Source organism: Vespula pensylvanica, chromosome 5 (genome assembly GCF_014466175.1).
Source record: "Vespula pensylvanica isolate Volc-1 chromosome 5, ASM1446617v1, whole genome shotgun sequence".
Lineage (NCBI taxonomy): Eukaryota > Metazoa > Arthropoda > Insecta > Hymenoptera > Vespidae > Vespula > Vespula pensylvanica.
The window spans coordinates 346,593-374,419 of record NC_057689.1 but is presented as its reverse complement, the minus strand read 5'-3'; the positions used below and the strand labels follow the sequence as shown (position 1 = coordinate 374,419).

The 27,827-nt window shown below is 29.0% G+C and overlaps 6 protein-coding genes across 12 annotated transcripts; 2 read left to right on the top strand and 4 right to left on the bottom strand.

Annotated features, from left to right (window-relative positions):
* Nucleotides 1-424: 424 nt before the first annotated feature.
* Nucleotides 425-3,550, bottom strand: LOC122629638 (golgin subfamily A member 5). Of its 3 annotated transcripts, XM_043813296.1 has the most exons (8): nt 3,368-3,550; nt 3,015-3,161; nt 2,520-2,893; nt 2,047-2,434; nt 1,685-1,889; nt 1,383-1,622; nt 1,079-1,312; nt 425-979 (listed from the first exon to the last, which is right to left on the bottom strand). In XM_043813296.1, the coding sequence occupies exons 2-8, from the start codon at nt 3,110-3,112 to the stop codon at nt 920-922; spliced, it is 1,599 nt and encodes a 532-aa protein (XP_043669231.1). In that variant the 5' UTR covers nt 3,113-3,161; nt 3,368-3,550; the 3' UTR covers nt 425-919. The 3 variants fall into 3 exon arrangements, with proteins under 3 accessions (XP_043669231.1, XP_043669230.1, XP_043669232.1); XM_043813295.1 differs by having other exon boundaries at nt 3,015-3,550; XM_043813297.1 differs by lacking the exon at nt 3,015-3,161 and having other exon boundaries at nt 3,368-3,547.
* A 373-nt stretch (nt 3,551-3,923) lies between these two features.
* On the bottom strand, nt 3,924-5,582 carry LOC122629641 (ATP synthase subunit b, mitochondrial). Its single transcript, XM_043813303.1, has 4 exons — nt 5,422-5,582; nt 4,919-5,071; nt 4,432-4,784; nt 3,924-4,313 (listed from the first exon to the last, which is right to left on the bottom strand). The coding sequence occupies exons 1-4, from the start codon at nt 5,447-5,449 to the stop codon at nt 4,137-4,139; spliced, it is 711 nt and encodes a 236-aa protein (XP_043669238.1). The 5' UTR covers nt 5,450-5,582; the 3' UTR covers nt 3,924-4,136.
* A 518-nt stretch (nt 5,583-6,100) lies between these two features.
* Nucleotides 6,101-13,209, top strand: LOC122629639 (casein kinase I-like). Of its 2 annotated transcripts, XM_043813299.1 has the most exons (8): nt 6,102-6,171; nt 6,263-6,606; nt 6,698-6,895; nt 9,726-9,835; nt 9,956-10,178; nt 10,326-10,619; nt 10,699-10,987; nt 11,069-13,209. In XM_043813299.1, exons 3-8 carry the CDS (start codon nt 6,764-6,766, stop codon nt 11,077-11,079), a joined length of 1,059 nt encoding a protein of 352 aa, XP_043669234.1. In that variant the 5' UTR covers nt 6,102-6,171; nt 6,263-6,606; nt 6,698-6,763; the 3' UTR covers nt 11,080-13,209. The 2 variants fall into 2 exon arrangements, with proteins under 2 accessions (XP_043669233.1, XP_043669234.1); XM_043813298.1 differs by having other exon boundaries at nt 6,101-6,171; nt 6,263-6,895.
* On the bottom strand, nt 13,113-23,573 carry LOC122629637 (dynactin subunit 1). 4 transcript variants are annotated; one of them, XM_043813291.1, is made up of 20 exons: nt 23,186-23,573; nt 22,800-22,957; nt 22,223-22,255; nt 21,845-21,904; nt 21,064-21,208; nt 19,764-19,826; nt 18,101-18,238; nt 17,888-18,025; nt 17,559-17,798; nt 17,231-17,485; nt 16,995-17,111; nt 16,653-16,896; nt 16,279-16,561; nt 15,779-16,203; nt 15,457-15,687; nt 15,071-15,359; nt 14,776-14,971; nt 14,321-14,698; nt 14,072-14,233; nt 13,113-13,957 (listed from the first exon to the last, which is right to left on the bottom strand). In XM_043813291.1, exons 1-20 carry the CDS (start codon nt 23,351-23,353, stop codon nt 13,742-13,744), a joined length of 3,939 nt encoding a protein of 1,312 aa, XP_043669226.1. In that variant the 5' UTR covers nt 23,354-23,573; the 3' UTR covers nt 13,113-13,741. The 4 variants fall into 4 exon arrangements, with proteins under 4 accessions (XP_043669226.1, XP_043669227.1, XP_043669228.1 ...); XM_043813292.1 differs by lacking the exon at nt 19,764-19,826 and having other exon boundaries at nt 23,186-23,572; XM_043813293.1 differs by lacking the exons at nt 21,845-21,904; nt 22,223-22,255 and having other exon boundaries at nt 23,186-23,571.
* Nucleotides 23,574-23,811: 238 nt separating this feature from the next.
* Nucleotides 23,812-24,565, top strand: LOC122629642 (probable DNA-directed RNA polymerases I and III subunit RPAC2). Its single transcript, XM_043813304.1, has 3 exons — nt 23,812-23,957; nt 24,047-24,147; nt 24,248-24,565. The coding sequence occupies exons 1-3, from the start codon at nt 23,940-23,942 to the stop codon at nt 24,432-24,434; spliced, it is 306 nt and encodes a 101-aa protein (XP_043669239.1). The 5' UTR covers nt 23,812-23,939; the 3' UTR covers nt 24,435-24,565.
* A 110-nt stretch (nt 24,566-24,675) lies between these two features.
* On the bottom strand, nt 24,676-26,019 carry LOC122629640 (40S ribosomal protein S2). Its single transcript, XM_043813302.1, has 3 exons — nt 25,887-26,019; nt 25,296-25,647; nt 24,676-25,203 (listed from the first exon to the last, which is right to left on the bottom strand). The coding sequence occupies exons 2-3, from the start codon at nt 25,644-25,646 to the stop codon at nt 24,709-24,711; spliced, it is 846 nt and encodes a 281-aa protein (XP_043669237.1). The 5' UTR covers nt 25,647; nt 25,887-26,019; the 3' UTR covers nt 24,676-24,708.
* Nucleotides 26,020-27,827: the final 1,808 nt, after the last annotated feature.

Below are 27,827 nucleotides of genomic sequence, written 5' to 3'. Positions count from 1 at the left end.
TGTATAAATTGTGTGGATAGCACGTCAAAGATAAAAAAATTGTATTTTATAACTGTTGTTTTTTTTACCGATTTAATATCACACAGGAATATAAATTTCGTAGGATTTGGGAAAGTACCATGTAATAATATTTCTACATAATTTTAATCATTGTTTAAAAATATTCCCTAGGCTTATATCACCTATTTAAAAAGGAAATACGATTCAAATAATAAAGTGATGTTTATCAAAATTCTACCATCATATAATTTATACAAAAATTAACTTAAGAGCTCTTTAATGTCACTATCAATCAAAAATGACTTTAATCGACGTTAATACGTAGGTAACAAAAATTTTTGATTTATAATCAGTTCATAATTCTATCAACAGTTGGCGGTCCTATCCAGTGGCAAATGTAACGTTTTAAAGGACTGAATCTTTCTTCTCTTAGAATTTGCAATTTTTATTGACACGAAGCATTGACATGAATTGCATACAATCAATGTATATATTCGTGTGTATTATACTTTTATTCTTCTATCGTTAATTATTTAATAAGATTTATTAGATTTTAAACATTCTCACTTTAGAGTTTCCCGATTTCTACAACTTTTTATTTGATACCGCAATATTTAAAATGCTTATCATTTTGTAATTATTAATCAAAGTGAGTCGACATTTTTGGTAGATCTTCATTAAGCGATGATTAATTTTTGTTAAAAATTTCAAGACAGTCTATTGAAAGACCATCTATTTAAACTGTACATTCTCAAATATTAAGAATAAAGTGAAGAGTATTACATATACCTTAATTTACGATAATTAAATAATTTATAAAAGTTTAGGATACTGAGATAACTCTATCAATAATTAACTTCTTTGCTAAATATCTATATAAAAATAACAACGATTTCTAGTTATCTAATGTTAATTTATATCAATGTGCTTCTGGTGATTGTGAAAAGAGTACCACAAGAACCCAGAATTGAAGTAATGCCTAAAAAACGTAAAAAAATAATTAACAGATATTTAGCATAATAACAGTAAGAAATAATAGGATTTTAATTAATTAAAATAAAATTTGCTATATACTCGCCATATAAATTAGTACTAAAATTCTTGCAAGTGGATATCGTCTCAAAAAAACTCCTGTACGAATACTGATAGCATCCAATGAAGAATAAGCTCTCTTTACTCGTCTGGTGACACCAGTATCAAATGGTGTTTCCATTAAAAACATAGGAACTTGAGTTTTTACATCATCATTATCGTTTGTATTATTGTATGCTACATTTCTATTGGAATTTCCTATAATAGTTCTAAACTCAAGCTAATAACAAGATATATTATTATAATTTAAATTAAGTAATAAATAAAATTTTTTATTCTATTAAATTTACCTCTAGTTTTTCAAACTGAAGACGCAATGCATTACGTTCTGTTGTTATGTTTTCTAGTGCTTGTTGTTTCAGCACTAAAGTTTGAGTAAGAGTAGCTAATCTAGATTCTACTTCACTATTTGGTGTAGACGTTGCAGACAACTGCAACCGGAGTCTAGATATCTCTGCATCTTGTTTTTGTATTTGTATAGTATAATTATTTTGTTGACGAGTTATTTCATCTTTTAGTGACCTTATCTCCTAAAATAAATTATTCTTATTTTTGTTAATCGAAAAATCTACAATCATATACTATATGTTACCTCTGAGTGTAATCTTGCAATTTCTTCTGCATCTTGTCTTCTTTGTCTTTCACTTGCAAGACTCTCTTGAGATTTTAAATTTATTTCATTATATCTTTGTCTCATTTTTTCTAAATTAAGATCAGTATTGTTTAATTCATCACGTACTGTTCTTAATTGTTCATGAGTTTGTTGATTTTCTTCTCTGAGAAGATCGCGTTCTTGCCTGTAATATTATCTATATATTTATTTATATATATATAATGTATATAATAATTTTTATTTTAAGACTTAGTATACTTAATATTTGTTTTGAAATTGTTTAATTAATTATTATAGTTTTATGATATATTATTATAGTAATATAGTTTTATAGTTATTACCTCAATTGTTTTAATTCTACAAGAGTAGCATCATCTATGCCTGTAAATTCATTTCGTCTTAATTCTGCTATTAACTTTTCTTTGTCCTGTAATATTCTAAAAGCTCTTGCTTTATGTTGTTCTAATTCAGATCTAGTGGAAAGTAATTCTAATCTACTTCTACTAAGAACAGTTTGTAAATCTGTCATCTGTTTTAACATTTGGATGTTTGTAGTTCTTAAGGACTGTAATTTATTATTTAACACTACAATCTGTTTTTGATGATCTGTTAAAGTTTCAGATGAAGATTTTAATAAAGTATCAGGTGAAATCATTAATTCATCTGTGTCTAATGATTGCACTTTTGAATCATATGAATATTTTGGCTCGACAACTTCCAAAGTATGATCTAGATATAAATTAAAGAAAGAAAATAAATTGTACAAATTTATTGCAAAAAATTAAAATTATAATTAAGAATTATATATAATTACCATCATCTGCCGCTCTTTGTATCATTTGTGAATCGAAAGCATTATCTTGATATCTATGTATTTGATTTCTTAAATGCATATTTCTAATTTGTAGATCATTTTCAAAACTATAATTTTCACCATCAATTGTATTTATAGAAGTACATGTACTTTCAGGATTTGGTTCATTACTCTGAACTGATAATTGTAGTATGGAATCTATATTATTTGTAGGTCGTTCCATTAATAATGAAGGTATTGGCGACGGTAGTCCAGATTCCACTGTTTTTGTCACACTTTTTGACGATGTATTTAGATAGTCCAAGAGATTTTCTTCGTGTGTAAACTGTTTTGGAGTTTCCAAGGAAGATTTTGTAATAATGTTATTATCGTAGCTGAAATAGGCATAAATACATAGATCTTACACAAAAAAGGTTTGGTACTTTATGAAGTTAATATCTAGTTCTTAAATGTAAATATATAGCACTTCATTACAAAAATAATATTAATATTTACCGCTTCCAATAATCACTGTTCAAGACAGTTGCACTATTTTTATCTATCTTATTCAATAGATCCTCTACTTTATCTGTAATATCTGACAGCCAAGCCATTTGGACACATATACACACCTATGTGCTATGACGTTTTTACTATAATTCTCTACCAATAAAAATACTTGTAAAAATTTAATGAACAAATTTTTGATTTCCAATTTTTTATTTTAATCCATTATGTTAATACTTGCATTAAAAAAGTGATTTGAAAAATAAACAAATTGGTAAACTAAAACTGCATTCGTTTTTTATCGCAAATATTACAACTGATGACGACTACAGATTAGTACCGAAAAGTACCAAAATACATACTCGCAAATGCTCGCACAACTCGTTCAGTGTTAAAGCTGGTTTCATCTACAATTCCGACATATCGCAGCTGATTGCAATCATGGTTAAAAGTACAACCATAAAGCTTATACTCATGTATAGAATGGTTGTGTCTATGAAAATATGGGACGGCTCATTAAAAGAGGATTGAAGGATTAAGAAAAAATAATATCTATTGTTCTGATTGGACCAAATTGAAATAAGCACTTTCGTTTAATCATGGAATTCTAGAAAGTATTATTGAAATCGATATTTTTGGATTGGCGAGATTTTTATATATAAATATAAAATTTTTGTTATGTTTTAGCGATTTTTAGAGCTGCAATTATTTTAGATTCTGAATTTCATTTTATTGGAAATCTCAAATTTTTTATAATATAAAAACACAGTAAACATTCATGGAAAATGCTTCTATTCGTAATACTTTTTTATTTTACAGTTTATATCTTAAAAATGTATAATAACAATAAATAAAAGTATTACGGTTATATAAAGAAATAGAATAGAAAAAAAGAAACATGACACATGAGAAGAGAAATTCGGTTAAACAGAGGTATCATCAAGCTGTATTGAAGATTTTATTACATCATCAAAATTTGATAATAATATTGTTTAAATTATAAAGATATTGTTTTTTATTCATTTGTAGTATACTCATAGTCTATTTTAGAATGAGTCATACTAATCTTTCTATTTCTTCTAATAGACTCACATAAAGGATTTTATTTGTATTTTTATTTATAATAATCCCTTATGCTTTTGAAGCAAGTGCTTGAAGATCTTTGATACATTGTTGAAGAGTTGCTTTTTCTTGTTCTGGTGTAATTGCTTTTAACACATTCTTTATGATCCACTGTACCATATGTTTTTGAGCTATACTTCGTTCTACTATCTGTATTTGAGCATTGTAGTCTAAACGACTCTTTACCTAAAAATGCAAATATTAATATATATATATGTGTATATGTGTGTATAAAGTATTACCTTTATATGAACTACATTTAAATATATTTTTATAATATATGACAAGAATAAAAATGATCTACCTCGTTATAAATTTGAGCAAGACGCTCCCTATATACAGCCTCCAACTGTATTTTTACGTTTTCTCTCTTGGCCTCCATGAGGAGGCTTTGCCCTTCGGCTCTCCATACTGCATCTTTTATATTTTTTATATTTTCTTCGGCAGAGTCAATTTGTTCCTTTCTACTTTCTTCCCATGACTCAATTTCAGCATTTTGTTCTTTTTCTAGATATTTTGATAAAGGAGGCCCTAATTTCTTAACCAAAATTATCCATATAATCACAAATGAAAGAGCATTATAAAATTCATGTTCTAAGACATATATTTCTTTGGAAAGTAAATATGTTCCTACACCAGTAGCAAACATATAAGGTCCTGAAAATAAAAAATTTTATATAAAAAATAATTATATATATATTTAACTAATTATAATTTAAATAAAATATATATAACTACTACCGTTATCAATAAAGAAATACAGTTAAAAGTTATTATTTGTTATAGCTTACCTGTTACTCCAGTTTTTGAGTAAAAGAAAGTAAACCATTCATCAGGAATAAATCCAAATCTGACAGGAGGTGGATCTACTAGACGTACGGGTCTAGGGCCATTTGACATTGTAACTGCCTGTATACCACGAATAGCTAATGGTAATGTTTGAGCTAAATAACATAAAAATACATTTCTTTTATAAGATTTTATCGCAAAACAAATCAATCAATAATCTATCATTAGCACAAATGAGTCCATCAGCTATTAATAGAGGTTTAAAAAATATACTTAATTTTGGCTTAAATCGAATCGATTAACTTAAATTTAATTTGTTGAAATATTGACAAAATTGAAAAATATATTATTATATAATAGAAATGAAATAAACGGTAACTACATATACAAATTATGGTAATGGTAACGGATACGATATAATGTATCGCATTAATATCAAAAATATGTTCACTATTGTTGTATTTTAGAAAACTATAATTTCATCTTGAATATAAATATCAATTACCATTACGAAGGGCAAGTCTCGACAACATTTTGGAACCACTCTTCTGTCGTCACTTCCACGGGTCTCCGTAGTATGAAATCTCGAGACAATCCGATATTTTCCGAAATTGTACGAGAATGCCCGAAACCATCCGAGACTAACCTCTTTAACTCTAGCGATAAGAGGCAGTAAGTAATAGTTAGTAGCTTATTAGTATTTCTGCTTGCTTATTGGTTACTTTGATTTTCGAATGATAGAATCAGATGGAAAAATTTTGATAGATAATAGTCTCTAATGTCTTCAGGAAAAATATGTATTAATTATTATTTTATGTAAGCTTGAATGACAATACTAAAATTAAATATATTTATTAAAACGTATAAAAGTTATAAAATTACATATATACTTTTAATCTAGTAATATATATTTATATTAATCACATAACATACACACGATCGTTTATAGGTTTATTTAGAAATTATTTTAATTGGTAAATTACTTTGCAACAACATAAATCGTTATAGTACGTTTAGAAGAATTGTAATCATAATAGTCTGAATGTTATCCTATTGTAAAAGTAATAATATAATAAAATATATAAAGAAGGAACATAAAAAATATGAATTAAATATAAAATTTCAAAAGATGCGCGATAAAAATTTGTATTTGACAAACTGTAGATACGCTCCTGATGGGCAGTTTGCAACTGCGTATTCAAGCGAACTACTTCACGTAATCAAGTTTAAACAACGTCATTAAAAAGACGTTCAGGTACTCTGTCGAATTTTTATCTATTATTACAGCTCTTAATTTTGGGAAGAATCGTAAAGAAGTGTTTTACATATAATTATCGATGTTACAGGAAAGAAGCAACTGTCTTGAGCAGCGCTTTCTCTCCTGGCTCCCCCCCTCTCACTCTCCTCTATCCCTCTTTTCCTCTCACACATTCACTGTTTCTCTCTCTTTCTTTCTTACTCTCCTTGTTCGTGACGCATCGTATCCCCGCAACATCGGTTCACAGTTACTTCGTGCTGCTTCTAGGTTTAAGCGAAAGGGAAAATGTCGACGGGCTGGTGGGGTACGTCGTACCAGCAGTGATTTTTCCTACTATATTCCGACGTTCACCACGGAATAAAGGAAATTTCGTATCCTAAACGCCTTCGTGGCACGTTGGAATCGTCAAGACGTCACTAGATATCTTCAGGCGTAAGCTAAAAAGCTCTGATCTAAGAGAAGAGATATTCCAACGGTAGTTTAGGATCGAGTGAGACTGCCTGCTACTTTTCCCTTTTGCTAGGACCGTGCGCAGGGAGAACAGGAAAGCGTCGTCGAACTAAAGAGGCGTAAAGAAGCCACGGGTGACATGGCGTCGGCGGTGACGCTGGTAATGGGAAAGAGCGACTTTATTGTGGCTGGCAAGTATCGGTTGTTAAGGAAAATCGGTTCGGGTTCCTTTGGCGATATTTATCTTGGTATCAACATCGCTAATGGCGAGGTAAGAAAGACCATTTAATTTGTGACGATCTGTCATCGTATACATTATTCCTTTACTTTATTTCTTTTCTTTTCCTTTTTATTATTTCATTCGCTCATATTTTCTTATTTTTTCTTACTTTCGATATCATTCTTATCTTTTTTTGCTCTTTTTTTTTTTTTTTACTTTCCCTTAAATTTCATAATGTAGACGATCAAATTCGTCGATAAATTATGTCGACACCATCGCTTTTTTACGATTGTTCAGTAATGTCCGATCAACTCGTATCTCTATTTAAATAAAAAAAAAGATAAAATATAAGACTAATGTAAATAGATTAATGAGATTGATGTAATAGAATAGAGTATACATGTATCTGTAAAATATTTATCATAACCTTAATATTTCGTGAATTATTTTTTTGGACAATGAAATGTCATTCTGAAATTGTGTAATATGTTAGTGATCTTATACAGTATCTTAAAATTTATAAGCACACAAGACACATAATTGCAATTTATATAATGTACTGAAACCAAGAAGGATAAAGTACATTGAGATAATGTTTCAAAAATAACAATTAAGTTCTATAAATCATATTAAATGTTGAAGTAGCTGTAATGATAAATCAAATTGAGATCTATAATCATTTAAAAATATATTTAACTTTAAAATATTATTTTATTGATTCTTAATTCTATCAAGAAAATTTCAAATATATTGTTGAAAGATTATCGATAATACATCTTTACTTGAATTTTTTTTCATAGCGAAGATGTATGATTTTTATCATTAAATATATTAATATATTTTTTGTAGTCTTAGAAAAAATATAGTTATAAATAATTCATTATCTTTAGAAGTATTTTATTTGCTTTGTATATAATTTCATTGATTGTTTAATAATCTAAAAATTCTTATAGATGACAAAAGTATCTACTTTTTATTAAAGTTTGATGAAGTTATAAACTTTTTTTTTTTTTTTTTTTACAAAAATATTTTATTAATTTATACATGCTATATTTATTAATCTAAGTATTAAGATATCTTACTACAAACAACAAAAATTTGACAAGCATTATATGAAATTTTTGTCGTGGACTGATTTAATTAAATAGTAACCATAAATGTTATTATCTCTCTTAAATGTTCTTAAAGGCTTAAAGATTATAAATCACAGAATTTACCAATGTTTTATTAATGGAAGTTTTTTTTTATATAGTAGAAAAAATATATTGAGATGTTGACGATTTTCGTAGAATGAAATACGATTTTAAGATCAGAGGTTAGGTAATCATGACAACATTGTATAATATTTACAGCATCAATAAAATAATGAGAAAAAGTAAAAGAAAATAAAAGAGAAACAAAAAATTAAAATAAAAAAGTAAAATGATCGAAAGCGATAATTATTTTACTTATATACATGTTTTAAACAAAGGGTGATAAGGAAGTAATTCAAAGAAGAGGAATTAATCACGAATGATGCGTATTTCGATGTTTCATAATATCGGTACTATTTTGATAGGATGTAGTTAGCTTAAACTATGGATGATTTGTATTTTTATATCTTATCCAAAACATTCGTTAATCTTTTCTTTTGGTAATGTTTATTTCGAGTATTACATTTTTATTTATTATTAATGGAATCTACATATATTAAGTTTTAATGAAATTTGTATAAATTAAAAATTACGAATAGATATAACGTAATTTTACGTAATGGATAAATATTTTCAAACAATATAAAGGACGATTAATCTAATAATAGAGATATACTCATTTCTTTTTAAAAGTTAAGTCAAAAAATTATAAGACTAGTCATCGTATAACAATTAGAATGAGTTCACAGAATTACTTTTTTTCGATTGATTTAACCTATTCGAAGGAAGTGTCAAGTTGTTATATAAATTAAATCAAAAAGATAATGAAGTTGAAAAGAGACTGCTGAAAAATTTAATTTATATAGTTGCTTTACTTCAAAGTCGCTTCTGTAATTTGCTACAGTGAAATCATTAAAAAAGAATCATGCATAATTCAACGACACACACACACGCACACACACACACACCGAGTACGCCAAGTATAACTGTTTTTGCATTTTTATATATTCAGAATTTATTAATTTCTCTCTTATATTATCATTATATTCTATATAAACTATCAAGATTCGTAAAATGTAGTAGCGATTTCTACCTAGACTACTATTCGACGAATCGTCGAGTCAAATAACTTCGGTGGACAAAGAAAGCAAAATATTCTTTCAGGGTAAGAGTAGTTCGTAAATATAGATTCGGACATATTAGATGCTTCTTTCTTAAGTTGCAATTGTTTTTCTCAGGAAAAGAGTTGGTTTGAAATGTGAAACAGACGTATTCGGAAGTGTAAGATTTTACAGTATTTTTAGCTTCAAGACGTATTTATTTTCACTTTCAACCTGCAGTAGTAATTTTAGTTTTAATTAGAAAACTGTGATACAGATTTAGGAAAGAAAAATTTCACATCACGGAAATACGTTAAATTTATTTTCAAGATATTTTAATATAAGATAAATCATTTTATTTTTAAAACGGAATAGTTATTATTAATTATTAGTTATTCGTCGTCAATTTTAGTCTAAACAATTAATAAACAAGTATAAAAAAGAATGTTATGACGACGTGTTGCACTTTAATATATCGTAAAATGTTTTTAAGTAATTAAAAAATTTAACTACGGAGTATATTACGATTACGAAAAGTAACATATATAGTCGCTATTTTATTAAATCTTTAATATTTTACACATTTTTCGAAAATTGTATTTTTGTTTTCTTTCTTTTGTTTTTTCTCGTTTTGTTTTTCTTTTCTAGGAAGTTGCAGTCAAATTGGAAAACGTGCGTGCCCGCCACCCACAATTGCTATATGAGTCCAAATTATACAAAATATTGCATGGTGGTATAGGGATACCGCATATACGTTGGTAAGAGAATTACGTTTATGTATTGTCCTTAAATGAACTTTATGTCTCGAATTTAAATAGTTTGATGCATTGATAAGATTGATAAAATAAATACGAGAAAAAGTTTCTTTTGATCAATAGGTATGGAACCGAACGCGAATACAATGTCCTCGTTATGGATCTCTTGGGGCCGTCCCTTGAAGATCTTTTTACTTTTTGCTCACGAAGGTTTACAATTAAAACAGTTTTAATGTTGGCGGACCAGATGATTGGCAGAATCGAATTTGTCCATTGTAAACACTTTATTCACAGAGACATAAAGCCAGATAATTTTTTAATGGGCATCGGCCGTCATTGTAACAAGGTAATATTCTAAAATCATGTGGGTACTTCGATAGATAAATTTTGATAGATAGGTAAAAAAACTAAAATATATTGTTTTTTATTTAAAGTATCTTTTCCCAGGTAAAATTGAATAAAAAATATGAGTCTTTTGTAAAATTTGTTTCAGCTATTTCTCATAGATTTTGGACTAGCCAAAAAATATAGAGATAGCCAGTCAAGAATGCATATAGTCTATCGAGAAGATAAAAATTTAACAGGCACAGCAAGGTATGCATCTATCAATGCTCATTTAGGCATTGAACAAAGTCGTCGAGATGACATGGAATCACTTGGATATGTACTTATGTACTTTAATCGGGGATCATTGCCTTGGCAAGGTCTCAAAGCTGCAACTAAAAAACAGAAGTACGAAAAAATCAGTGAAAAGAAAATGTCCACGCCTGTAGAAGTTTTATGCAAGGCATGTTTCCTATTTTATTTATGAAGTAGTATTCTTTTTACGATTAAAAAGTATATTTAAATTGATTTTTAACTAATAGGGATTTGCTGCCGAATTTGCGATGTATCTAAATTATACGCGAGGATTACGCTTCGAAGAGAGCCCGGATTATATGTATCTACGTCAACTTTTCCGTATACTTTTCCGTACGTTAAATCATCAATACGACTATACATTTGACTGGACAATGTTGAAGCAGAAAGTAGCAAGCTCCAGCCTCAATGTCAATGGCGGAACATCTGGAGGTACACACGGTCGAGTTCTTGAAGGCATTCAAGCGCAAGTACAAGCTGGGGTTCAGCCACCTGCTAAAACTAACGCTCAAACAGGTACTGATCAATGTTCACGTTTTAATTCATTTTTAAATATGATATATAACGACAATGCAATCATTGAACGAATTATCATAGGAGCACGTTAAAGCTGTGGCATTTTACTATCATCAACCCCAATTATGATCAGAGGTATCTCAACCAAGGTGCACAACTTGATCTAAATTTTTGTCCGAAGAGTTAAATCAAGCGGCTCTCTAAGTCCAAAGAGAGAAAGCGAATGACCGCGATGGAACTTCGGAGTTTATAACAGTGGTGAAATATATAGATTGCACGATTATGGATGAAAAAACAACAAAACATTACAGTGATTTAACCCTTTTAGACTTGTTGGTATTATGCATGTATCATCAAGTTGATTTTATTTATTCATTTTGCCTTCATTTGATTGCCTTCGCGTAGAAAATGTAAAAAAAAAAAAGAAAAAAAAGAAAAGAAAAAAGAAAAGAAAAAAAACGAACAAGTATGCTTTCAAAGGGTTAAGTACTTAGAGTTTTGATCGAACCATTTCTCTCTCTTTGAGTTAAGCATCAATGCAAAATTGACTAAACGTGGCTTGTCCCATTATTTTGATATTTGGTTTATCATTGATTATCATTAAAATAAAGATATTGATTACCCGAAGATTTTGTTAGAAAGTGCACATATATGAGAATCCATTGCGAACTTTTCAAGGAAAGAAGGAGAGAATATCTTATTCTTATGAGACCACAATTAAACGATTGCTAGAGTAAATCGTAATAAAAATTTTGTATTTACTCTATAAATAGAAAACAAATACAAAAATGGCCGAAAATTTATTTTGCAAAATCACAAAAGCATTACTTTGTGTACTGACAAATAAGTACAGAAATTGCTTCCTATATTTTTTTTTGTTTCCAATATGTAATACGAATATAGTGTGAGTGGGCTTTTGCGAGAAATGTTAATATTTTTCTTACCTCAAATAATATGTCAATAGAATTGTATTAAAATACATTAATGTTAAGACAACAATAGTTGCATATTTTCTTGAGATATGCTATACGATTTCAATTAGAGGCAAAACAAAAGGATATTAACTTTTTCAACATTTTTATCGTTTGCTCTCTTTCTTTCTAATCATCGGTGTATTTGACCGATAACAACAGTGATATATAACGGTATTACTGTAAAAAAATGTTATTTGTTGTAGACTTGTTGCAGATTTAATTATTAGTCTGCGTGGATAAAATTAAGGATATTATGTTTGTAATCATATTATCAATTTAATATCGTTTTCTAGGCAAAGAAGGAGATTAAGATGATTACTTTTTTGCATAGTTTTATGTGAATGAAGCTATGCAATTGTAGTTTATGTTTATTATTATAACATGAGCTTTTGCATTGTATAACTATACTTTACTATTGATGAAATAGTCTATCTTCGAATTGATCGTTATCATTGGTGAGTTCATATTTCGGCTTTTTTCAGTTTTCATAAAATCGCCTGATACGAAATTCTACAATATAAAAAATGGGTTATTATAATTTGAAAAAGGTCGTTATTACTCTTCTGTTATTCTTTATTTCAGAAATAAGATTCTGGATCTTACTAAAATGTCGCGATATTTACAGATAATAATAAATTCCAAAATATTTATTTATTATTGTTTTTTTTTTGTTTATATGACCTTATATCATATGTCAAACATTATGATTTAATTTTTACATATATATCCTGACGATTGCCTTTGACAAAATTGTAATCATATACCATCATTGATACCCGTGTTATCGTGTCTTTGAGGTGGAAGAAAATTTAAAAAATAGCTAATATTATCGTGACTCGCGATGCGAAAACAACGTTAGTTACATATATAGATTATATTGTTCCATTACAAGTGGGAAATTCTACCAAGAAAAACATTAATCATCATTAAGTGAGAATGTGCATAATTATTACTGAAAGAACTAAATGTGTATGATTAATCATTAGTGGGAGGTATAAATGAAATGAATAGTGTGTATGGTTATAAAACAAGAAAACGAATGTGCGAATGTGTAAGTTAATAAATAAATAATGATATATGCACTTATTAATGTCTCTGGTGTATATACATATTTGTGCGTGTGTGTATGCAATGAAATTGTGACAGTAACATTAAGTAAGATATACTTTAATGCATAACAATGAGGAAATACATTAACATTACTGCTCCTTTTACCTCTATAAATAAATACTGAAACATTGTATTATACTTATTGTTTGATTCTATCTTTAATTTTAAAGGAAAACATCGAATTCCCTTTACTTTTTAGAATTAGGTATTACCCTTCTTATTTTTTCTTGCTTCTTTGAGTATAATTTATTTTATATATTTAAGATACAAAGAAAAATTATGGCTACATTTGCATGCCGTATATGGGATAACATTCTTCATGTAGAAATTTCAAAATAATACAATTATAACAATGAATTTAAAATTATAATGAATAATACAATCACCTATCGTAAATCTCAGCACTTTATAATATGTCAGTACTAAGAGAACTTGTAATCTTAATTATGACGATTTACCAAATCTGATCACAGCTTTATTTACGCATGATATGAAATGAAAATTACAATGCGTAAATCCTACTCTTATGAAATAAGTTAAAGTATTCATTAGAATAACACAAAATTGTTTGTAATGATATAAAAAGAACATATTTTTAAAGAATACTCCTGCAACATATCACATTAACATATTCAATTTTCTAGAAGAACAAAACAAATAATTTACAAATTTAATAGCATAAAAGAGTGTGAACTTGTCGAAGTTCATTTTTTCCTACAACTATAGTATGTGTTTTTTCTGGACCACCATAGGGAATACTTATCTGAGCTGCAAGAATTTGATTTTCTTGCATTGCTGTTGTCATTTCTCGATTTGGAAATACAGCAAAATGAGCTTCTGCTCTTCCTCCAACATTACGTTTGACCGCTTCCTCACGTATTTCTCCCTGATAAAACCATTTTATTAATAACTAAAAGTTATATGTTGTAGATATACGAAAATTTTGCTAATGTTAATAATCGTCAATTATGTGAAGAAAAGCTAAACTTTGATAACTTACTGCCAATCTATCAGCCTTTTCTTTGTATTGTTTAATTAATATTTGTCGTTGTAATAATTGATATATAGGTTTTGATTTTTCGAGTACTGGTGTTTTTGTTGAAGACGCTTTGTTACGTGTCAAGTCAGGTACGGTAGGGAACGTTATTACATTATGGATATCCTGAAAAATAATTTTCACGTTAATAAATTTGATCCTTCCGTTTGATGTAGACAAAATAACATTTAAAAGAACTACGTTTACACTTACTTTTAAAAGATTGTTGGTTTTCTTTTCTAATTCATTGATATTTGCATCTGTAGTTTCCGGATTTTTCATACATGTCAATGGTTTTAAATTTTCCAATTTTATACGTAATGCATCAGACAACAATTTCCTCTTCTGCAGATGCTCATTATTTAGAGCTTCTTTGAGTAATGTTACTTCTTGCATCAATAATTTATCGTTTGCAGTTTGAATGCCTGCAGCTATAAACGAAGAATTTCCTACTGAAATATCTGCTCCAGATGTTGATATCATCGTCTTTTTTCCAAAGGATTTCAATTTTTCTTTTAATTGTCCTCTTTCGGTTTCCAAGCTATCAATGTCCGTTTGAAGATGATCCATTGTTTCTTCGAATTCTTTTTCCTGGTATAAAGAGGATATTCATTCTTTAATAATGTCTAAAAATGTTAGTAAATAAAAATGATTAGAGACAACTATACCTTCCGTTTCAGTTGATTTTGAGCTTCTTCTAACTTTCTTGTTAATTTTTCAACGTTTAATTCATGTTCATGTTGTTGCGTTGTAAATTTCTTCTCCGCTAATTCTTTTCTCAAGGTCATTTCGGATAGTTCTTCCTGTTTCTCTCGTAATGCTATTCTTGCTTCGCGTATATCGCTATCTCGTGCCTCGAGTTTTCTAATAATTCAGGAATTGAAGTAATTTATTTTTATTACATAATTTTGTTTTCTATTATGATTTAGTATTTTTCTTTTTTTTTTTTAAACAATATGTTACCTGCTAAGTATTTTGGTTTCTTCTGCTTCCTTTCTTGCTATTTGAGCCATTAAGATTATTGGTGCTATTGTTTCGTTTGCTTCTTGTTGATGTGAAATAGGCCCTGTCATTGCTAAATCATTTTCACATTCTGTCATTTTTTGTGCTAAATTAGCTGCAAATTGTTGCATAATCGTTAAACTAGATTTTATTGTTGCTACTGGCCCTATATCTTCGGTATCATAGACTTTCTCACTAGCCATAGCAGCTATATCTTTTAATTTATCAGCTACAAGACCTGTATCTAAGTCTAATAAAATATTGAATCATTAGATCATTTGTTAATTGTCTTTATATTATATTTTTATATAGTATACTTATATTGTCATTTTTTATAAAATACTCACCCCCGTTTGCAACGATAGCTTGCAATGCACTTTTCAGTAAAATTTGTAATGTTTTCATAATTTTTACAGAAGCTTGATAACATACAAATAATTGATTGCTATAATCTTCATCTAGTCCTAGGTTTGCGCTTATTAAACTTCCGGTATGATCTCGAGGAACACGTCTTCTAGCTGATTTTAAGTGCTGCTGTATTACTTCACAAGTTGTTTCAGCATATTGACAGAGAAGTCCTATACGAAGAAAACTTGATTGTGAATCAAAGTAAAACAACGTATACAATGTTTGTAAATCTTTCTTTCTCTCTCCTTCTCTTTAACAAACCTATATCGCCAGTGTCTCCTTGAATGAGAACTTTTATAGCTGCAGCATCAGTTGCAATGGTATCACAAGCACTACCTAAACTTCTAGTTCCATTAACGACTAGGCGAGCTTGATTAATAGATGCACTTCCTCCAAACAATATCGAAAACATTGTAGAGAAATACTCGCAACATTTTTCAACGGCATCCACCGAAAGATTTTCATCTAGCTGATCTCTCTTGGCTAATTCAATTAACGAGTCCACTGATTTTTCTTGCGCTACCATTTCTGGAAATGCAGCTCCTACTTTAAGCAATGCTTCTGGATTGCAAACATTTAGGGCAGATTCGAAACATCCGAGGGTAGTTTGTAATGCGTACATACACGCACAAAGACGCGATCGAAAAGCATACTGTTCCACAGAATGACCTTTCACGACGCTTACTCTATCAAAAATATAGTAACAACGATTTCAGTAATAATCAGTGGTGATTCAATATTGTATTAACAGATATTCTTACCTGTCGATTTTATCAGTCGTACTGTATTTATCTCTAACTTGTGAAATCAGTATCTCTGTTTTACGTATCATCCGTGGGATAAGTAATAGCGTTAAGATAGCATCGTGATCTCCACCGCGTGCTAAAAATGCAGGAGACATGAATGAAAGTAAGTAACGCACGTGACTTTGAGCTTCTTCCGCATCTAATCGTCGTATTTCGAGATCGACCGCTTTGGTTTGCGCTCGAGTTTCTGCAAAAGTTTTCTGGAAATCTAATATTTCGGCTAGCTGCTGTTCTGCACCTAAAATGTGGTCGATAAATAGTTTTAAAACATAATATACCTTACGTTCATGTTTAAGTAACATGGAATAATATGAAACTTATAAATCAACCTCGCGTAATAGATTTAGTAGATTCTGTTGTTTGTACTCGTTGTTGCAATTGCAAACATTGTTCTTGTAATTGATGCGTAAGCTCTCGGAACTTTGTTATAGTGAGTTCGCGATCTGCTAATGTTTCTAAAGCCGCATCACGATGTCGATGAGCATCACGAGCTGATCCAAGAGCAAGATCCAATTCCTCTCTCAACTCTAATTCTAATTCTTTGGAAGATTCAGCAAGTTGATCAGACATGTCCTTAGAAAAATTAACATAAATTTTTTTAATAATTTTTATCTTATTGTTTATAATAACACGCACATACACAGTTAAAAAACATATTTTGCTAGTTCTACCTGTAAAGCTTCCAGATCTGCAACAGCTTCTTCAAGTTCTGTAACTTTTTGTTCTAAAACCATTTTCTTTTCACCTAATACTTCTACCATTTCTTCAGCACCTAATGCTGCATCAACCTATATATACATATTATTGATTAATAATTATTATGTTTTAGTATTCATACTGTTATAAAGCAACGAAAATAATATATATTTTTATCTTCGATTCTGAATATTATGACAATTATACGTACTTGCTCTTGTAAATCTGCTATCTGATGTTCCATTTCTTCGACACGCGCAGATAATTTTTCTTTAGTACGTCCTAATTCCAAGATTTCTGATTTCTTCTGATCCAAATCTTTTTGAAGTTTTTGAAATTCATGTTTCTCATGTGCTGAGAGATCACGCATTCTTACCAATGTTTCACGTAATCTACTATTCTGTTGTTCTAATTGTTTTACCTCATAACTTGATACACTTGTAGTTGATCCTCCTCCTCCTGATGCCTAAAATTCATAAATATTTCTTACATTTTTCTATTCATTATTACATTTATAGAAAATGCAAATTTTTTAATACCCTTTCTGACATTTCATTACGAAGAATTTCCAAATCAAGTGTTTGTTCTTCTAATTTCTCTTTCAATTGTTCCAATTCTATTTGGAGTGTTTCAGCTTTTTCTTCTGCCATTTCTTTATCTAATGTTGCCATTTCGACCGTTTCTGCAAGATCTGCCATTTCATCTTGGTATTGTTCTCTAGCTGCTTGTGCCTCCCTAGCTTCTTGTTTTGCACGCTGAAGGTCCCTTTGAAGACTGGCCTTGAAACAAAGAATATAATGCAATTGCATAAATAAATTGTATTAAAAATATATATTTATATTAAATTTTGGACTTGTTTATTACGTACTTGGCTTTCCATAACTTTCACTTTAAATTCAAGAAGTTGTTCAAGTTGAAGTTTGGTTTTTTCAAAATCTTTCATTTTTTCTTTATCCTGTATCCGCTTCACTCTTAATGTTTCTACTTTTTCATTCAAATCGCGTACCTACAAAATTAAATGCGATATTTTGAAAAAAAAATATATACAAAAATATATATTTTTTAAATAAATATAATATACCTGAGCCTTTAAGTTCTCATTTTCTTGCATAAGTTGTAAGTGTGTTAATTTTTCTTCTACTAAATTAGAGCTTGCAGCTGAACCAGCCATTACTTGGCCAGGAACAAATTGTGGTTTCAGAGTTTCAACAAAGCCTGTCTAAATTATAGAAAAAAGAAGTTCAAATGAATGTTTTGTTTATATTTGGGTGTCTTTTTTATTATCACATTAAAAATGTAAAATATGAAATATTTTAGAAAGTATTTTCAGATCATTTAGGCCTGAGGAACAGTACAATATACAATTATACAATGTAACTTAAAAATAGTGCAAATATAAGTAATGAGATAATTTAGAATGTTGTGTTAATAGAAAAAAACACCCACTAAACTCTAGATGAAAGATCAATATTTCTATGGTCAATATCTGCAGCTCATATCGTGATTATTTTTTTTTGCATAAGGCTTATTAACTTTTTATTATTTTTTGTTATTTGAAAACAAAAAAATAAAATGAAACCAGTATGATAATACAATAATAAATGATTCTATAGATATAAGATGCAAATATATGAACTCTTGTGTTTAACGATATGTTTTTACAAATGCAATCAGCAGAATTAGTTTCTTTTTGAAACGATTAATGAGATTAGTTATGATAATAGACACCAACAAGACATAACCCAGTTATGCCTAATGCCCTTTAAATTAATCATTCTTGCTTTTTATTCCCATAAAAGTTATAAAGTATACAAACATTATATAATAGGTCCTTAGGCACATCAGGGCTAAAGAAATGTTCTATCAATTCTAATAAATATTTTGATTCCAATACAGGGTGTACCTAAAGTCATCAGTTTATTTATTTTGTTTTATAACTCATAGTAGCATCTTCTAACAGGATAATGACTTTTGGAACAGTCTGTAGAATTGGTTTTAATGACATATTGCAGGCTTGCTATTCTTTCATAAAGTATAATATCAGCTATTATATCTAACTTTTTTACTAATTTATAAAATATTATATGCTTCATTATTTTAAGTATCTAATTCTATGACTATGTTTAAAAAAGTAACTGGTCAAGCAAAATTACACCTCTGTATCTCTTTGATGTTCGATGAATTTTAACAATAATGTCTGACATTATTACCACTATTTTTGTCATTATCATCATTACTATCATCGTCATCATCATCATTATCATCATCTTCATCTTCATCTTCATCATCATCATCATCATCATCATCATCATCATCATCATCATCATCATTATCATTATCATTATCATTACCATCATGTTATCATTATTATCATTGTGATTATTTTATTAATATTATTATTTTGATTAGATTAGAAACATAAGTTGTTATGATAAGATTTAAAAAACTATTTGATTATATAAATACCCCATCCTTGTGTATATTTACTGTAAACCATCGAACCATCGTAAAACACAATCAACTAAGCGAATTAAAGGAAAATGATGAGTATGAAAAAGAATTAAATTAAATTAATATTATAATCTGTAAATACAAGAAAATCCATTAAAGTGCAATAATAAAATTGTTATGGTCATGTGTTATGATTATGAAAATTGTTGACATACAACTAGTATGAGAAAGTACAGGGGCAGAAAGGTGATGTGTTAAGTACTGAGACATTACAATTAATTAGTATTAATTACATTATTGTGATCATCTTGGGCCTTTGGCTTTTTGCCGGAAGGTGAGCTCGTGCTAGGGGACTTCTGAAACACGTATGTGCATTCCCACATGAATAATTCTGTGCCAGCAGAATCCTTTAACTTGTCCTCGTGATATACAGTTGTCAAAATGCTTCAATGTTAGACCATTTGAAGTTCAAATTCTCTGACCATATGAAAGCACATGCATGGAAATCTATACTTATTTTATTATTGTTGAATCATAGGATAAAATATGTAGACTATAGTTATGATTAATATATAATTAATTTAGAAACATAAAATTTCAATTGTAAACTTATTTATTATGGGGATGTAAAGTTATTTGACCAGATATTCCGTTTTATTTATTAAAACTTTCATTTCTTGTCGCAGTGGCGGGGAACCTACTATCCAGTAAATTATTAATTAAAAATCGGCAGATAAATTTATGATTGTTGATAAATCTGTATACAAAGTAGATATGGTATTTAGAATGAGCTACTTTTAATATAGTTGAAAGTATTAAATATATATAAATATTTGTATTATATAATATATTGAAATTTTTTAATATCATATCAATGCAGTGTCTATGAAACAATTCAAGAATATCAAAATAGTGTAATAGTTTGTGCTATAAATGAATTTGGATGTACTGTGTGATAATAAGTTACGTAACAGTGACTTGTGAGTACAGAAAGATAATGTAGTTGCAAAATTTTATGCAAAAAAAATAATAAATATAATATATTTAAATATCATCTCTCTCTCTTTCTCTCTCTCTCTCTTTTCTTCCTTCTTTCTCTCTCTCTCTCCCCCCCCCTCTCTCTCTCTTTCTCTCCCTCTTTATGTGATTTTTTTATAAGTCAGAACCTAAGTTGTAGAAAATATTAGTTGATATATGTTACTTTCAAATTGGTCAAATTTGAGATATTTCTAATAAAATGTATTATTTTTAAATATTTAATAATACGTTTAATAATAATAATTTTACGTTACATTTAAATGCCCCTAATTAAATAATTATTAATTAAAATAATATTTTCTCTTTACTCTCACTGCTACATATCTGTCACTGTACTTATAACATTTGAAGATTTTGAATTAAGTTTGAAAAAACTTGCAACTAAATATATTATAATTAAAAAAATATGTATTGGAAAGATTTCCCACCTCTGCCTAATTAAATATATTAAATGAATCATTTTTTATATATAAAGCATATTTTAGTTTAAACATTATAAGCTATATATACTTTATACCACTGATAATTTTTGTTTTTATAATAATTAATTAATACCTCAATGAATGATGCTCGTTTAGTTGTTGTAGGAGCTGGTATTAGTGTTTCTCCACCATCTTTACGTTCATGTAGAGATCCCGGCACATTTTCAGTGCATGAGGTATTGAACTGTGTTTTACTGCCAACCAAAGATAATCGAGAACTATAACAAACAATAATATTTGCAGTATATACAAAAAGATCAATATATTCATTATTTACTTATAACCCTAAATATGAAAACCTAATTCAACAATCAATAAAACTAATTATAATTTAGATCAATAAAGAATATAGCTAAAAATATATTAAACAAATATTGATATAAATAAAAAAGTATAGAAGCTTTTGTTGTATTACTCTATAAATATATTAATTCATTTATCTGCAATCTCTATATATTTTAACAATATATCATCAAAACTCTAATGATTATTTAAATTAATAATGTGTTTAACAATGAACATAAATGCAAATAATAAAATATAATAAAATTATCATATGCACATAATATTTATAGAAATAAATAGAGAATTTTCAATCAATAATATTTAAATTTACATAAGAATAAAGATAATGAATTCCATGCACTAATAATAATGCACACATTGTCTTTTTAACTTATTACTCAAAATTTCAATGCTTCTAATAATCTATTTATTTACTAAATATTTCATAATTTATTTTATAAGACCATGTGTGCTTTATATTTTACATTGATAAAATATATTAAATTATATTAAATAATGGAAATGCTAAAAACAATAAATGAAACACTTCATTTTACACAGTTCCTTACCCCGAAAGTCTGTCACTCTGTTGTCGGTTAATCTGTGCTGGAGATGTTTTTCTCCGTACTCTTTTGTGAGCAGCATATACATTTCAATGTTATATTAATATGTCCAAAAAGATAATTATTATTACTATAGTCGGTATAAACTTTCTTACAGATAGTAATATACTTCCAATAAAATTAAATATTTTAGCATTATATAATTTAATAGTATAAGATTCTATATATATATATACTTAACAAATTTTATATCTATACTAATAAAATATACATGACCATTGTATAACACAAAATGTCTAAAATATCTTATAGATATAGATTTGACATTTTAGTTAAAAATTAGAATATATAATAATGATATTTATTTTGCAGATGTAAACTTACGCTGTAGGTTCATTCCTTCGACGCATACTCATGCTAGCATAGAAAAAATAAAGCTTTATCCTTATTATATAGAAGTAACTTAAACATTTACTGATTAAGGAATGTAACAAGATTCAAGAATAAAAAGTGTGCTGTTATGTGATACCATGAATAATTTTAATATCTACACATATTATTATTTAAATTTATATATATTTAAGAGACATTTTATAAACAAATAATGGTTTCTATCACTACTTAAGGAATTGTATCATACATATGCTAACATGTGCAAATACACATATTTTTAAAACTTTTATAAACACATTTTTATTATATCAAAAATTAATTTAAGATAATATATATTATAGGGTACCTAAATAATAAGTATGTGTGATTACTGAAGTTTTGGGTGATTATTTTATATTCATAAATAGAATAAAATATTGTAGACAAAAGTCATTTGATTGATATATAAAAATATAAAACATGAAATAAAGTGCATATATATGTGTATGTATATATATGTAGGTATATATATATATGTGTGTAATATTTAAGTCGTATAGATAGATAATAAAAGTATAAAAGAGCAAACCTATTAAGACGGCTTCTAGCTCGGACTGCACTGCCTTCATCAGGTGTTGTAGCACTACTACCTGCTGAAGATGGACTAGCAAGATCTGTTCTATTACCAGATTCATCCAACAGTATGATTTGTCCTTGTCGTACAAACATTCCATGATTATCTGGACACTAACATCAATATAAAATAGTAAGATATAATAATAATAGTAAAAGTAACAATAATATTAATAATAATATTATTATTATTATTATTATTATTATTATTATTGTAGGGACTAAAAATGGTTATAATACTAATTATTCTTATCACTACTACTTTTATATAAATCTAATACAAAGAGAATGATCTTTTATAAATTAAAATAATATATAAGTAAAAAAATAAGTAATAGAAACCTTGAAATATTGCTGCCCTTTGACAGTGCCATTATTTTTCCCTTTTGGCTCATCAAGCATTACACCAATCCATTTTCCAGATGCAAATGTAGGATAACCAATATAAGCAATTATACCTTGACAATCTTTACCAGATATTTCGACACGTTGACCGACTTTGTATGACATATTTATTCAGAATTTGTAAAACCAATGATTTATTGTCAATCACCTACTGTTTTTGATCAGACCCAACTATGTCTACCACTATTAGTTGTCAAAAATGTCAGACCCTGTTTCCATGATTAGTTTTATTTTAAGGAACTAGATTAAATTTCTAAACACTAGATTTTCTCATTTATATAATGTTAGATGGAGTCAATCGAATATATGTGCAATTTGCTCGATTTCTACTACTTCTACACTAAAAACGATTTAAAGATAATCGTCACTACATTAAAGTACTGTTTTCGCCAACCAATAAAAACTTAGTTTAGATGCTTCATCGAATTTAGTTTCTCAGCAATCTATAGGTGGAGAAAACTTCAGTTTTATATAGTTTACAAAGTTCGCTGTTTATAAAGAAGCCTTTAATGAATTTCAATATATAATTTTGCTTTATTGTTTATGACTGGAACTTTACAATGTGAAGTGGAACGTTGAATATAACGTGTCATTGATAATCTGATATATTATATATATATATGAGTTTTAGTATTCGTAATAAATAAAAGCGGATTCTGTAAGATATTATTGAATTAATAAGTATAAAAAAATGGGACGTCTTGCAGAGGTATGAGATGTAAAAATACTCATTAATTTACATATTATTTTTAACATATTAAAGTATTTTCTATTAAAAGGCGTGTTTGTCTATTGCAGCTGGTTGGTGATCAAATGTATGGAGAAAAGTCTAGAACTTTCATATTTTCAGAAGAAGGCCATACATTGGGAAATGCACTTCAATTTATAATATCTCAATAGTATGTATTTTGAGTAGCTATGTTCTTTAAATATCAAAGTAACATTAATGATATATAATTATTAAATATAACATTTATTGATGTTTATTTTTTATCATAGTCCTGATGTAGAATTCTGTGGATATACTGTACCTCATCCAGCAGAAACTAAGATGCACTTCAGAATACAAACTAAAAAAGGTCGAGCTACGGACGTATTAAAACGTGGACTTCAAGATTTGAAGAAAGTTTGTGATCACACTTTGGAAACTTTCAATGAAGCATGTAAAGAATACAGAAATCCCTAAAATTTATCTATAGAAAATATGTAATATCATGTCTTAGCTTTTATGCTTTTAATTATAAATGTAGTTATAAATGTTTACTCTAATTCCTAGTTTGTAACAACATTTTAATATTCATTTCGTTTTGAAACAATTGTAATTGTTTATATTTTTTTTTAAACACTAGTAGTATGTTACAGTACATTATTATATATTATACTATATTTAAAAGATGGGATAAATGATATGAAAATAAAATCAGTAATTAGGTGATTCTCATAGAGTTCAAGTTTATTCTTTACACAACTTCAGCAGCTCGCTGACCTGCTACAGTTTTATGAGTCTTGGACAAATAATCAGCATATTCTTGATATGGTGCTTTAAGTAAAGGTTGTTCGTTCCATAGATCTGGTGTTAAATAAGCATAAGTCTTAGCTATAGCAGCATATGTTGCTTTTGCAAAATTACCCAGAGTGCAAGTAGATCCTCTGGCTGAGGTATAACAATCTTCGATACCAGCCATTTGTAACAGTTTTTTAGGAACAGGTGCTGATACAATTCCTGTACCTCTAGGTGCAGGAATTAAACGCACTTGTACTGATCCACATTTACCAGTTACTTTGCAAGGTACTGTATGTGGTTTACCAATTTTATTTCCCCAATAACCTCTGCGTACAGGTACTACAGAAAGTTTAGCAAGAATAATAGCACCACGAATAGCAGTAGCTACTTCTTTAGAACACTTCACACCTAAACCAATATGACCGTTGGTATCTCCAATTGCTACAAAGGCCTAAAAAATATTTTAAGCTAACGTGTAATTGACTACTTAAACAGATTACAACTAACTAGAAACATAAGTTCAGTAATCAGTAGCATTTTTACCTTAAAACGAGTACGTTGACCCGCTCTAGTTTGTTTTTGGACCGGCATAATTTTTAAGACTTCGTCTTTAAGATCAGGTCCAAGAAATTTATCAATAATTTCATATTCTTTGATAGGTAAAGAAAAGAGATAAATATGTTCTAAAGACTGTATCTTTCCATCTCTAACTAAACGGCCCAACTTAGTAACAGGTATCCATTCTTTACTATCTTCTTTGCCACGACCACGACCACGTCCTCTTGCTCTTCCCCCACGACCCCTTCCTCGAGGACCACCACGATCTCCGCCAGCACCTCGAGTACCAAAACCTCCACGAAAACCCCCACGCGCGGCTGGAGCAGAGTCCGCCATTCTATAATAAAATTCACATACTGAATTTACATAAATATATAAAAACATAACTAATTAAATACAACGTGACACATGGTGTTTTCAATATTTGCCTTTTGTTACTTCTACAATTCTTTTATCGATCAAATTTGAACGGAAAGAAATCGTAAATATTAATCGAATAATAAAGAGAGAGTTTTTTGTATTTATTATTTGATATATTCATAATAATAAACTTAAGAATGAGAACGCTATACTCACGTTAGTTCCTCTTAGTGACTATGATCACAAAGGAAAGACCAGTACTTATCTTTGCGATATAGTACTAATCGATTTCATTCGATATATATCGTTACTTCGATATAATCGAGCTCTCGAATATGATAGACCAATAGGATTTCATGTGTTAAGCATAATGCACATATTTATAGATATTCTCAAAATTAAATATGGTTTTAACCAATAATGTAATAAAATATAATAAATTTTATTGATTCGATTAAAAAATCGTTATTGTTCTTCATATCTATTTAAATTACTTAAATTACTTAGCCATAACTAATTCGTGACAATAAATTGAATAATTGAAATAAATTGATTATATTATTTTATTTTAAACAAAAAAATATGTACAGTATAATACGTACATAAATACATTAATATACATATAAACGAAAAATGGAAGAAAGCATTAAGGCTTTTTCCGTTCATAACCTTACGCTCAAAGCGTGTGTGACTTCAGCGACAGGATAGCGAAAATATGAACTACAAACACAAGTAGGGAGCGCTGTTCCCATCATGCTATTATCGTATCAATGTTACGCTTGCTTATACCAATCGTTTCCATGTAAGTGAACTAAGTAAGTAGACTATGAACTTACACTTTCCAGTGTCTCATATGTACATCTTCTTTGATACTAATATCCGTCTTGCAGTAAACGTGTAGATTGTTTCAGGAAAAATGAATAAAGTATAAGTAGATATAATTGATACACATAATTAGTATATAAATTTGTGAAAAAAGACAAGAATTTGTTGAATATTTTATCAAAAATAATTAGCCAATAATTATATATATATATATATATATATATATATTCTTATGAATAGATTTTAGAAAAATTCAGAAATATGCAGCCATTCGCCCGGTAGTACTTGCGTTATATAATTATATATTTAATTTAATTATAAATTTTAGATATGATTTAAACATAGATTTCGACATATCGCAAGTACTATCGACCCAGGTCCCACCGCGTGGAGGTTGCTGCATCTGGGGACCCACGGGCTAACGGGGACTCTACTCTAAAATTCGCGTGACCGGCGTGATCAAATAATCGGCGTTCTATAAAACGAAGTCCCCGGTAGGACTTTTAATCGCGCCCGAACACTCCCGTGAGTGTTAGAATAACGATGACTCTACTCTAAATTCGCGTTCGCAACGTTTCACGCACCAACCGAGAATTCAGGCGGCTAACTGGAGGAGGGTCAGTCCACGCTTACGGATAGCAATCCATACCACTCGGCAGCACATAAACCGACACACGACCGGTCATTTATTCGTTTTAGCAATCAAACGAAGTCCATTACCGTAGGACTTTTAATCGCGCCCGAGAACATCACGCCTGTGCCCGCCGACACACGCGCGAGTGTTCTTTCTATCCTACCCGTATTCGCAGTTAACAATTCGCGATTGAAACGAACCATTCGACGATATATCGGAACCCTGTCGATACATCGAAATCCGCGAAGAAGAGAAGAAGAAGAAGAGAAACATGAAAAAAGGAAGCCGGAACATGCGCGCATGTGAAAACGATAGAACTCGGAAGAAAAGAAAGAAAGAATATCCGAAAAGTAACACATGTAAGCGTGAGAACGATGAAATTGAAAAGAAAAGATGGACATAGAATGTAGCTACATTTGACCAAAACCAGAGTACCAAAATCGAGCCTGATTTTTCGATACTGAAAGGAGACCCGCACAGAAGCCCACGCCCATAAGCCCCACTCATGAGACCCGCCCGAGAGAATTATAATCTTGTGTATTTATTGCCGAATATACGAAAGATATAAGAAACGATGTAAAATGTATGAACTTAGATGAATAATTTGGAATTACGTAGAAAAGATTTTAGATAAGTCTTCAAATATGCAGCCATTCGCTCGGAAATACTTGCAGCATATAAGATACCGATACATGACA

What these genes read in the sequence shown, in the direction of transcription:
- LOC122629639 (XM_043813298.1), top strand. Translation starts at nt 6,764, where the DNA reads ATGGCGTCGGCGGTGACGCTGGTAATGGGAAAGAGCGACTTTATTGTG. An exon ending in TCAACATCGCTAATGGCGAG is followed by an intron (nt 6,896 to 9,725) that starts GTAAGAAAGACC and finishes TTTCTTTTCTAG; the next exon opens with GAAGTTGCAGTCAAATTGGA. An exon ending in GGGATACCGCATATACGTTG is followed by an intron (nt 9,836 to 9,955) that starts GTAAGAGAATTA and finishes TTTGATCAATAG; the next exon opens with GTATGGAACCGAACGCGAAT.
- LOC122629641 (XM_043813303.1), bottom strand. Translation starts at nt 5,449, where the DNA reads ATGTTGTCGAGACTTGCCCTTCGTAATG. An exon ending in GAGACTTGCCCTTCGTAATG is followed by an intron (nt 5,072 to 5,421) that starts GTAATTGATATT and finishes TATGTTATTTAG; the next exon opens with CTCAAACATTACCATTAGCT. An exon ending in CTCAAAAACTGGAGTAACAG is followed by an intron (nt 4,785 to 4,918) that starts GTAAGCTATAAC and finishes TTTTATTTTCAG; the next exon opens with GACCTTATATGTTTGCTACT.
- LOC122629638 (XM_043813295.1), bottom strand. Translation starts at nt 3,112, where the DNA reads ATGGCTTGGCTGTCAGATATTACAGATAAAGTAGAGGATCTATTGAAT. An exon ending in TTCAGTTTGAAAAACTAGAG is followed by an intron (nt 1,313 to 1,382) that starts GTAAATTTAATA and finishes TCTTGTTATTAG; the next exon opens with CTTGAGTTTAGAACTATTAT. An exon ending in TTTTAGTACTAATTTATATG is followed by an intron (nt 980 to 1,078) that starts GCGAGTATATAG and finishes TACGTTTTTTAG; the next exon opens with GCATTACTTCAATTCTGGGT.
- LOC122629640 (XM_043813302.1), bottom strand. Translation starts at nt 25,646, where the DNA reads ATGGCGGACTCTGCTCCAGCCGCGCGTGGGGGTTTTCGTGGAGGTTTT. An exon ending in GTCAACGTACTCGTTTTAAG is followed by an intron (nt 25,204 to 25,295) that starts GTAAAAATGCTA and finishes AATATTTTTTAG; the next exon opens with GCCTTTGTAGCAATTGGAGA.
- LOC122629637 (XM_043813291.1), bottom strand. Translation starts at nt 23,353, where the DNA reads ATGTCATACAAAGTCGGTCAACGTGTCGAAATATCTGGTAAAGATTGT. An exon ending in CAGAGTGACAGACTTTCGGG is followed by an intron (nt 21,209 to 21,844) that starts GTAAGGAACTGT and finishes TGTTTGTTATAG; the next exon opens with TTCTCGATTATCTTTGGTTG. An exon ending in TACTAAATCTATTACGCGAG is followed by an intron (nt 16,562 to 16,652) that starts GTTGATTTATAA and finishes ACCACATTTTAG; the next exon opens with GTGCAGAACAGCAGCTAGCC.
- LOC122629642 (XM_043813304.1), top strand. An exon ending in CAATTTATAATATCTCAATA is followed by an intron (nt 24,148 to 24,247) that starts GTATGTATTTTG and finishes TTTTTATCATAG; the next exon opens with TCCTGATGTAGAATTCTGTG.